A 12,471-nucleotide genomic window follows, 5' to 3' on the forward strand; every position below is an offset into this window, starting at 1 on the left:
GCATCTTCAAATAAACTAGAGCTATAAAAGGACAAAAATTATGAATGAAAGATATTGACAAAACAAGGCAGTGTATTTGCATGAATGTAACCTATAATAATAGAACAGGTGTGCTTAATCTTGACTGAAAGAAGTGCATCAATGGAACATAGATTGTTGACTTGAAGTGAATGCAAAATTTGATAAAAAAAACTGCTAAAATAAAAGACAAACCTTCTGCAGATAAGATAGTGTTGTCTGCATACACACATGGATTGGGCATATGCCTGTTCCATATCCACAAACTATGTCTCTCATTTACTTAGATGACTCATGTCTCTCCTTCCTTTCATATTTTAGTTCAGACTTTCTCGGGTAGTCTCTCATCTAATTCCACTCACATGTCCCACTCTCCTGCTACTTGAAAAGACCTGATCTTCAACATTAAGTTAACACTGCAATTGTTATGGAAACCATTATTTACTTATTTGAAATAAATTTTAAGATATCTTCTAGTGCATAAACAAGCAATATGATGATATCTGCTGTTCAGGATGCTTTGTGGCTTGAACAGTTTCAAACTGAACTTGGTCAACAAGAACATGATGCATTAGTCATATACTGTGACAAGTCAGAGAGAAATAAGGCTGGACAGACTGCTATCCACAAAGGAAAAAAAAAAATTATAGATACACGTGTCCACTTTATTAAAGGAAATATTGTGAAGTTAAGAATCCAGTCTGTTTTCAGTAAATGGTGTGACATGGAGGCTGACAGCTCGACTAAAGGAACAATATATGAAAAACATGTGTATTGTGCTGATAAAATGGGCTAGCATTCTGGTATAGATGTTAAGATAATAGAATGCAAATCATATTATACTCTCACAGTTGATCTTGACATTATAGAATATACATTTATTTATTAGATCCATAGACAAAATACATTGTGTGGATCAGGTAAAATTATAATACATGCATTGATAAGTGTACATTGTTTACTAACCATTTAGCAAATTATGATTTTTGCAATAATATTTTAGGCCTATTTCATGGTGAATTAAAATTATTATTTACATAATTTATACTATTTGTACCTGTAACGTAAGTGACTTCCCTTTATTTATATACAGTGATTGCATTGAAACTTGTCCTAAAATTTAACTGTAGTGCATAGAAAATCATTAATTCTCTAGGAACAGTTTTCTGGCAAGTAAATTTTGAGAGATTTTATGTAAAGGTTTTTAAAAGTTCAAAGAGATTTTTTCTAGGGCAATTGTTCCTGCATATGATGGGACTGTCGTGTATTTCATTGTGTTGTGAATTGGCTCACAGAAGACGTTCCACTTTCTTGTGTGATGGTTGTTGTCGTCTTGAGTATCAGGAGCATATCTGAGTTTTGTCCAACACAGGAGTTTGTATAGGTATATGTGATTCGAATATTCTATTAATGTTTGGTTTGGAGGCACCTCCCTATAAAACTATATTGTAACTTAATGTCAACTGGATTAGTGCATAGTGTATCATTTTCATATCATTTGTGTCTTTCTGCTAGCTGAGTTTGAGAGATACATGTAGGTTAGAGCTGATTTTCCACTTATTTATTCAATGTGTTTATCTATTTATTTAGTGCCTGTATTATCAAATTCATGATATTGGACTGTCCAAAGTACAGAACAGTATAAAATATTACATATTTACATCATGTACAAACTTTTATCATTTTTATCAACACATCTTTATAATAAAAAATTATTCTGCTTAATTAGGTTATTAAATTATATACATGCATACAGATAGGATAAAAGCTAGTGGAACACCTTGGTTGAATTTACTAAAACTATTAAATACCAGTACTTTACTTAACTAGGCATAGTAACATATGGCACAAAAGCTAGGTGCATAATTGGATACATACATTGATGAAAGAAGTTTTGTTTTATCTAGGAATTTCAGTATTTTAAACATAGCTGCACAACAGCAATGGTTTCACGTAACAAAATTATAAACCCCCGACCAGTTGCAATGGATAAAGAAATTCTTTACCTAGGTTTCGACAAATATAAATTTGTCTTCTTCAGAAGGTAACCTAAGGGCAATGAACATCATAGCTTACAGTAGAAAAGTATGAAGCTTATAAGCCAATAATAAATTTTAAGACAAATTAGAGAACTCTTGCATTACAGAAGTATGATAACGACGACTGGTACTTACAATTTTACATTAGTGAAGACTAATGTACCATCGCCGTTTTTACAATTGTCGGCATTGATCCATGTGTCAAAAATAAAATATAGCCCTAGAATTAGGGTTAGCCACATTAATATAAAATGGCTCATGGATCTTTCAGAGCTTACAATCGGCGAGCCTAGTTACTCTGAAAACAGGGCAGGTGGTGCTCGTGCTGAGAACCATGTGCCAATTGGCGTACAAAGACAATGTGTAAATTATCAGTGTTAATAACGTCCTTCAGTAAAGTAACACAAAAAAAGGAAGGAAATTAACACTCCCATTATAACAGTACGGGAGCATTGGTACAAAAAATGTAGTTATACATCAAAAAAGGCAGGTGGCACTTACGCTGAGAAACTTATGCCCAGTGGCATATACAGCCAAAATATATAAAAAATTACATTATAAAAAAAGGCAGGTGGCGCTTACGCTGAGAAACTTATGCCCAGTGGCATATACTGCCAAAATATATAAAAAATTACATTACTATATTAGTGAAGCCCACAAATGGTACACATGTCAGAAATTTAAAATTGACAATAATGGCTCTTGTCAAGAAAGAATTACCAACACTTGTGCACAATCCTGTTAATACACATTCACAGGAAAAACAAGATTTTAGAGCCAGGCAAATCACATAAGGGCCGATGTAGTAGCAAACTTATATCATGACAAAACCACCATTACATAAAGTGTAGTGAGCTTAAAGCACTGAAGGTGCATCATAGCTTCCTGAGGAAATAAAACACTAATGTTACCAGCATTAATGTTATACCGTAAACAGTACAGGTTTAAAGCCTTAGAAAAATTGTCTACAAGCAAGGGTCAACGGGTCGTTCAGTATATTACCGTTCTTGAGCTCAAGATGGTTGAAAATTTGTAACTCTTCCCACAGATCTAATTTACGCCCTTTTTCTTCTCTGTGTAGGTTAACAGTGTCTTCTAAATTTTTTGGCGTATGACTGGCTATCAGATGATGTTCAGAAAAAGTAGAATTGTGTATATTCGCTCCTATTTTACCTAATAGGTGTTCTTTATATCTTGTTTTCACATCTCTGCCTGTTTGACCAATATAATGTGAAGGACAGTTGCTACAGGTTAGTTTGTAGACCCCTGAATTGGAAAACCAATCGCTGGCGATCTCTACTGAATGTACAAGATTTCTCTTTAAACTGTTATCTGTAGAGGAGGAGACATTAGTTACATTTTTTCTTTAGAAGACGTTTTATCCTATATGATATATTGCCCAAGAAAGAAATAGAAATAATTTTTTTAGCTCCTTTGCTATCAGTGGGGAGGTTGTTGCTCAATGTCGAACAGTTTTGGGAAGTTTTCTTACTGAACATGTAATCAATCATTTTGTGATTGTACCCATTATTAACCACAATCGCTTTGATGACAAATTCTTTTTGTTGATCGGCAGGTGATAAAGGAGTAGTTACCATACGGTGAATGGCAGAATGAAAAAACGCCAGTTCATGAGCTTTTGAATGAGTTGAATCTGCAGGGATGACATTATCTGAATACGTTTCCTGATGGAAAATGTTGAAATTGAAGGAACTATTCTGTATAGAAATTGTTAAATCAAGAAAGTTAAGTTCACCTTTTTCATTCTGAAGTTCTTTTGTGAAGGATGTTTTTTCATGTAAACCATTGAAAGTATTGAAGAGAAGCTCTAACTCATGAACAGTACTGTCAAAAGCAATGATAATGTCATCAACGTAACATGCATAATAACGGGTTTTGTGGTGTAATTCTCAACTTTAATTGAAGAACGTTATTTCCCGAGCGTTGATGAAAACATCTTCCAAAATACCAGCGAGGGGACTACCCATTGCTAAACCATCTGGTTGTATATAAATTTTCCCATTGAACGTGAAGAAATTGTATTTCAAAATGACTTTAAGCAAACTAATCAGTACTGCAACCTGAATTTCATTTAGTTTTTTTATGTTTTAGTAGATTCTTTTTTACAAGGGCTATCGTTACATCGATAAGGACGTTTGTATAAAGACTGACGATGTCAAAGGAAACCAGTCTAGTGTCAGGTGTACATCTTACAGTTTGAATATTGTTGATCAATTCCTTGCTATTTTTCACTGAAAAATTATTTTCAAATATGAAAGCATCTTTAATTTTAAAATGGAGGCGCCTAGCGAGTGTGTGATGTGGGCTACCTATTCCATTCACTACAGGGCGAATCGGGTGTTTTTGTTTGTGCAGTTTAAACTGATTTCTGAGCACGGGTGGTTTCGGGTTCATATTTATAAGCGGTTTCTTTTGGAAGTTATTGAACAAGCTGACAGAACTAGCTAAAGTACACCAGATTTCTTTTTGCAATTCCGCGATTGGATCTATGGTAACCTCAGCGATGTCATTGTCCTCAAAAAACTTTACCGTCTTTTCAGTATATTCATTTTTATAAGCCACAACAGCAGTGTTCCCTCTGTCACTCTTAGTGACTAAGGCATCGTGTTCTCTCAGTTTACGATTAATGTTTTTTACTATTCTATATTCACCCGGCTGAACATTAGAATGTAGTTTAATTTCTGTCTATTATGTTATTACATTCCTAGGCACATTTGACTTGCTCGCATTTCTCTAATTTAAGGGATTCCAAACCGATTTTAAGATCTGCAATAAGATTACAGATAACTGGATCTTTATGGAGTTGAGAAGGCAAATTATATTTAAGGCCTTTACATAACAAGTCATTTTGAGCCTGCGTAAAAGTAATATTAGTTTTATTCAGTATTCTTCCATAAAACTGATGTTTGACACTATTGTCTGCTATATTAACATTTTTACTTGTGGCCCTATTACTAAACTTAAAAAACTTTCTTTCATGTCTGGCCCAAAATTTCTTCTTTGCGATTAAAAAGCCATTCATTAATACTATTCCACAGGTGGTCAATTTGGAAATTAAATAGATCTTTAAAGGCTTTTGTTAAAAATAGGTGTATACAGTAAGCTTCACTGTTAAGATCATCTCTTTTCTTGTACAAATTTACTGTGCTGTCAGAAATGACTAAATGTACCAATTTCTTTTTAACAGAAGGCACTTTGCAACAACTGTCCTTCATATTATATTGGTCAAACAGGCAGAGATGTGAAAACAAGATATAGAGAACACCTATTAGGTAAAATAGGAGCGAACATACACAATTCTACTTTTTCTGAACACCATCTGATAGCCAGTCATATGCCAAAAAATTTAGAAGACACTGTTAACCTACACAGAGAAGACAAAGGGCGTAAATTAGATCTGTGGGAAGAGTTACAAATTTTCAACCATCTTGAGCTCAAGAACGGTAATATACTGAACGACCCGTTGACCCTTGCTTGTAGACAATTTTTCTAAGGCTTTAAACCTGTACTGTTTACAGTATAACATTAATGCTGGTAACATTAGTGTTTTATTTCCTCAGGAAGCTATGATGCACCTTCAGTGCTTTAAGCTCACTACATTTTATGTAATGGTGGTTTTGTCATGATGTAAGTTTGCTACTACATCGGCCCTTATGTGATTTGCCTGGCTCTAAAATCTTGTTTTTCCTGTGAATGTGTATTAACAGGATTGTGCACAAGTGTTGGTAATTCTTTCTTGACAAGAGCCATTATTGTCAATTTTAAATTTCTGACATGTGTACCGTTTGTGGGCTTCACTAATATAGTAATGTAATTTTTTATATATATTTTGGCTGTATATGCCACTGGGCAAAGTTTCTCAGCGTAAGCGCCACCTGCCTTTTTTGATGTATAACTACATTTTTTGTACCAATGCTCCCGTACTGTTATAATGGGAGTGTTAATTTCCTTCCTTTTTTTGTTTTACTTTACTGAAGGACGTTATTAACACTGATAATTTACACATTGTCTTTGTACGCCAATTGGCACATGGTTCTCAGCACGAGCACCACCTGCCCTGTTTTCAGAGTAACTAGGCTCGCCGATTGTAAGCTCTGAAAGATCCATGAGCCATTTTATATTATCGTGGCAAACCCTAATTCTAGGGCTATATTTTATTTTTGACACATGGATCTATGCCGACAATTGTAAAAACGGCGATGGTACATTAGTCTTCACTAATGTAAAATTGTAAGTACCAGTCGGCGTTATCATACTTCTGTAATGCAAGAGTTCTCTAATTTGTCTTAAAATTTATTATTGGCTTATAAGCTTCATACTTTTCTACTGTAAGCTATGATGTTCATTGCCCTTAGGTTACCTTCTGAAGAAGACAAATTTATATTTGTCGAAACCTAAGTAAAGAATTTCTTTATCCATTGCAACTGGTCGGCTGTTTATAATTTTGTTATCTAGGAATGGTTGTTAATTATGAATATTTGTTTAGAGAATTATGAAGCTCAGAAAAAATAAAAGTACTAATATTAAGCGACAGTCATGGAAGAGACTGTGCTCAAATACTGCAAGACAAACTACGTCCCTCATACCAGGTAAAAAGCGTAGTAAAACCTGGCGCCCCACTAAAAGAAGTGATAAAAAATGCAGAAAATTTTACAAGAAGCTTCGGTACACGTGGTACTTTGATTGTAATAGGGGGTTCTAACGACATAGACGAACCTCTTGATCTAATGTTGAAGCATGTGGTAGAACCACTGGAACCAATACTCGCTCTAAGTCACAAAATGAATATCATTATCCATCCTATACCCAAGAGATATGATGTTCAAAATTTAAATAGTAAAATTAATACTGCAAACTTCCACCTGATACAGGCTCTGAATTTAGCTAAACATGCGTACAAAAAAGAATTGCTGTGAACTTTGAAATAGAGAGACCAGCCAGAAACCACTTCACAACACTTGGCTTACACCTAAACAAATGTGGCAAGGAGATTATCTGCAATAGACTGGCCTTCCTGACAACTATGGGGGACACTAAGAAACCAAAAGTCAGAAACCATAAACAGACGCTAATAAGCAATTGGATAAAGACAAACAAGATGGGAAATAAAAAGAGTAATAGTCGCCATACTGTGCAAACTACACTAGACAAATGGGTCACGAAGTCACAGAGATGAAACACAAACCCTCTGACCCCTCAAAAAGGTCAGGAACCTGAAAGGATCAATAATGTGATGGTGAACATTATCGAGACATCCCTCCAAAACGTCAATGTGATGCCTCAACAGTGTGAAGTGCATGTAGATACTTTTCAGGCCCACCTGAAAGATGAGATGGCTGCCAAGGACGACCAACAGAACCAGCACAACTGCTCAGAAGTCAACATACCTGGAATACAGCACAATTTAAACTAAAGGTCAGTGACACAGTAAATATGACTTCGTGCCCCCTGAGTAAACCCCACTCAGACCTGAAAATCTATTATCACAATGTCCAATCCTTGAGCAACAAAACTGATGACTTAAGCATTTTGCTGACCAGTGAACTCAGTGATATCTCAGTAGTATGCCTAGCAGAGCACTGGCTCTACACTGATGTGGTTAAGCTAATCTCACTACACAACTTCAAATTGTGTGAACACTACTCCAGATCAAATGATGGACATGGTGGGGTTCCCATTTTCATCAAACAACACATTGAATATAGCCCATTTCCTACCCTAAAGGAAATAGGAACAGATAAGATCTTTGAATGTGCAGCCATAAAGCTTACAGATCTAAATCTAATTGTAGCTACAATTTACCGTCCCCCCTCCAGTATTATTAATGATTTTCTGTTAAAAATGGACTTGTTTCTATCCAAAATAAGTCAGAGGAAACATGATGTGATTATATGTGGTGACTTTAATATAGACTTTCTCACCCACAACAGAAACAGGGAAACATTGATTAACACTGCAAAAACTTATAATCTGCATGGCCTTGTAAACGAGCCCACTAGAATAACACCCACATCCAAGACAGCTCTAGATCAAATTTTTGCAAATACAAATAAACTTAACCCAAATCTAGAAGTATACAATGCAGGATTCAGCGACCACCAAGCTGTCATTCTAAAGGTCGATGTTAGCAAAGATACCTCAAACCCAGTCCCACCTAAAACTTTACGAAGGTTTTTCACCCAAGAGAACTTGAACAAGCTAAATGCCCTCCTTAGTAAAGAAAAGTGGACAGAGATGTACACAGCCAATGATGTCAACATGAAATTCAACATATTTCTTGACAAAATGATCCACCACTTTAAAGAGGCCTTTCCGCAAAAACCAGTAAGAATAAATAATAATAATAGAAACAAGAGTTGGATTACACCAGCTATAAAAATCTCTTGCAAACATAAAAGAATACTCCACATGTTATGTAAACAAAGTAGTGACTCCCCCCAACTAAAAGAATACTGTAAAAACTACACATGTATCCTAAGAAGAGTGATAAGACAAGCAAAAAGGATGCAGAATGATGAGTACATTGACAAATCCAGCAATAAAGTAAAAGCAATGTGGAATATCATAAAAAGGGAAAGAGGGGAAATGAAAGCTTCACACACGAACATAGAAATCAAACTCAACAATGAATCTATATCTAATCCCGAAGTTGTGGTGAACTCTTTCAACAATTTCTTTACAAGCATAGCTGAAAAACTGGTCCAAAATAATCCTAACACAAATTACCAACCAGCAAACCAAAAATATCACACATGTGCAGAGTCAATTTTCATTACCAAAGTCACTGAAAATGATGCAAAAGCCCTCAGAGAGTTAAAAAATTCATATTCAGCTGGAATTGATGGTATCCCAGCAGCTGTAATCAAAAATTGTGAACACACAATTGCTGAACCATTAACTCACCTCTGTGACTGTTCTTTCCAGGCAGGTATCTTCCCTGAAGCTCTGAAACTTTCTAGAGTAATTCCTGTCTTCAAAAAAGGTGATAATAAAGATATGAATAACTACAGGCCTATCTCAATCTCATCCTGCTTTTCTAAAGCTTTTGAAAAAATAATGTCCAAAAAAATGATGGACTTCATTGAAAAAAAGATTTACTAAGTTTAGCTCAACATGGGTTCAGAAGCAACAAATCTACTGAAACTGCAGTATATGATTGCATAAATACGCTTTTAGAACTGTTAGATAGAAAACAACCCATAACAGGCATATTTCTGCATCTGTCAAAGGCTTTTGACACTGTTGACCACAAAATATTACTGGAAAAATTAGAACACTACGGTATCAGAGGAACTGCAAACAACTGTATTGCTACATTCCTAACCAATCGGATGCAGAGAGTCAGCATGAAATATACTAATAGACAAAGCAACTCAATAACCGAAATATTATCAAGTAATAAAACTGTAAAGCAAGGTGTTCCACAGGGCTCAGTACTGGGACCCCTACTTTTCCTCCTGTATATTAATGACTTGAGCCTGAATGTTGATGCACACAAAACAGTAATATTTGCCGATGACACAACTGTAATCCTGAAAGGGGAGAATACAGAGGCTGTGCAGAAAGCCGTGAACTTGGCTACTGATCAACTCAGCAACAGGGCAAAAATCAACAGATTAACTATCAACACCAAAAAGACAGCTTCCATGAACTTCCACACAACACAAAATGCAAATTCCTCTCAGCCATTTGTCACTATAAATAACCAGTCAATAGATACCGACACTGTTTTCAAATTCCTAGGTCTGTGGGTTCAAGATAACCTGAAGTGGAATACACATACAGGAAAGGTAAATGCCAGGGTTTACTGGCTGTTGTTACGCATTGAGTGTACTGAAAACATGTGCTAGCCGGAAAACATTAACCAGTGCATACTACGCTTACATATAAGCCCACCTAAAATATGGTGTAATATTCTGGGGAAATTCTTCAACTGCTCTGAGCACATTCAGAATCCAGAAGAGAGCAATGAGGATTATTACTGGGAGCAAACCCAGAGACTCCTGCAAACCCATCTTCAGAAAGTTGGAAATCCTTACACTGCCTTGCCTCTACATTCTTGAGACTCTAAAATTTTTCAGAAAACACATAGTGCCAACTGACCCCAGAGTCGTAAAAAATAATGAAATACATGAACACAACACCAGGAAAAACGCAAACCTGCATGTTATACGTACAAACATTCAACTGTGTAAAAAGGGAGTTTTTCACATGGGCCTCCAACTGTTCAACAATCTTCCCACTAGTATTAAGTCTATCGAAGACAACATAAAATTTATCAAAGCCATAAGTCATATTTGTTGTGTCACTGTTTTTACTCTGTAAATGAATACTTAGAACAGTAATCCTGCTGTTTGTGTTAAATTGAAAACATTGAGCAATATAATACATTAGGATACTATAGGCCTACGTTAATATATGTTAACAATGTTAAATGATATTTTCCGACATCTGCAACACACTGTGTACCATCAGATCACATGGAATAAATAAATAAACCTACAGATTTGAGCAAAATTTCAGGTATTCATTAATGCTGTAGAAGCTGTTGTTTGTTAGTAGATTTTTTAGTTTTTTTTATGTATTAATATTTGGTATTTTTTATGCTATCTATCAGTGCACTGTACAGAATTTTTGGTTTGTAAACAGCACTGTCCTGATATATTGATTTTTCTGTGCACATCTCTGACAGTCATCCCTGTTCCTTGTCTGATAATAGTTGATCTCACTGTTCAAAGCTGAAACTTGATGGTTTTTAATGAAGCAGATGCTTTCAAATATAGATATGATGGTAAGGTCATGATTTTTAATTCCTTAAAGATACCTTCGCATGGTGCTCTGTAAGCAGCAGTACTTATTAAGCTTGCTTTCTTTTGGAGCTTAAACGGCTTTGAAAAACAAGCATTTCCCCAGAACAGTATCCCATATTTCAGTAGACTATGCATGTATGTGTAATAAGCACTTAATACTGTTTCGGTACTGCAGCAGTCTTTAAGAATCCTTAATATCTAACAGTAGTTGCTTAATTTTTTGTTAACCATTTCTACATGTTTTTCCATCTTAGATGCTCATCTACCCCATAGTCCTAAAAATTTTATGTGATTATTTTGTTGAATTTGGCTATTCAATAATGTGAATTTTACATTGGTCCTATTTTTGTTCCTTATATTGTTGAAGTTCATCCATACAGTTCTCTTGTCATTGTCGACTACACAGTTACCTTTAAACCATTTTCTGCCACTGCTGCTCTTTTCAGTTTTTCTGCTGCATCTAATAATCATTCTTCTCTTTTATAATGAAGGTGGTATCATCAGCAAATAATATGGTATCAGCTGTTGAAAACTGTTGTGGTAGGTCGTTAATAAAAATAGATAGCAACAGTGGTCCCAATACTGAGCCCTGGGGCACCCCATAATTAACTCTTATATTCAGAATGGTACACATTTTCATTCTGAGAAATTTGAACTCGTTGTTTCCTATAAGTTAAATATGACTTGAACCACTTGTAGGAAATACCACAGACACCATAATTATACAGCTTTAACAGTAGTAGATTATAAGATCAAACACTTTGGAAAGGTCCAAACACAATCCACAGGTCAGTTGTTTGTCCTCAATACCTTTGTAAAAAAGTTCTAGGAAACTGAAGAGAGCCGTTTGTGTAGATTTGCCTTTTCTGAAACCATTCTGTGCATTTACAAGAATTTTATTTTTGTTTAGGAAGTGTAGCAATCTGTCATACATTATTATTTCGATTATTTTCGAAAATACAGATAACAATGATAGTGGTCTGAAATTTTTAATGTCGAACCAGTCACCACTTTTATAAACTGTTGTTACTGTTAACTGCCTAAGTTTAGAGACATTATCAGTACTATATATAATAATTTTGTCAGGGATACCATCAAATCTGCAGCTCATTTTACTCTTTAGTTTGCTGATAGCCGTTTGTACTACTTTAGGTGTTACAGGATGTAGGTACATTGTCCTTTCATTTATTGGAGTTATTACAGTCATCTTTGGATTATATTTAGTGGTGATCAGGTTTTGTTCTACATTAATATAATGACCATTAAATATATTAGCTATTATAAATGGATCAACAACAATTTCATTTGTGTTTTATGGTGATTTTATTACTTGCATTTTCATGTTTGCCTGTATGATTATTAATAACTTTCCACATAGATTTCATTCTGTTGTTACCCTTTCTTATATACGAATCATTGTGGTTTTTTTTTTTTTTTTTTTTTTTTGCAGCAACTATAGCTTCCCTGTGCTTTTTCCTGTAACACTTTACATATGGTTTCAAGATAGTATTTTGCTTTGTACACTTACATAGCATTCAAAGACTTTGATGACTTGTTGATTTAACTTGTTATCCATGAATTTG

At 35.0% G+C, this 12,471-nt stretch overlaps 1 protein-coding gene across 2 annotated transcripts in view; it reads left to right on the forward strand.

Annotated features, from left to right (window-relative positions):
• The window catches only part of LOC126234535 (von Willebrand factor C and EGF domain-containing protein-like), a 138,820-nt gene that overhangs the window by 114,170 nt on the left and 12,179 nt on the right, over positions 1-12,471 (forward strand). The window contains exon 9 of one of the 2 annotated variants that reach the window (XM_049943231.1): positions 7,393-7,493. The exons of the other annotated variant lie outside the window; for it this stretch is intronic. Within the exon in view, the coding sequence (XP_049799188.1) occupies positions 7,393-7,409 (17 nt within the window). The 3' untranslated portion in view covers positions 7,410-7,493. The remainder of the gene's footprint in view (positions 1-7,392; positions 7,494-12,471) is intronic. 2 annotated transcript variants of the gene reach the window in all.

Source organism: Schistocerca nitens, chromosome 2, assembly GCF_023898315.1.
Source record: "Schistocerca nitens isolate TAMUIC-IGC-003100 chromosome 2, iqSchNite1.1, whole genome shotgun sequence".
In the NCBI taxonomy this organism is placed as follows: domain Eukaryota; kingdom Metazoa; phylum Arthropoda; class Insecta; order Orthoptera; family Acrididae; genus Schistocerca; species Schistocerca nitens.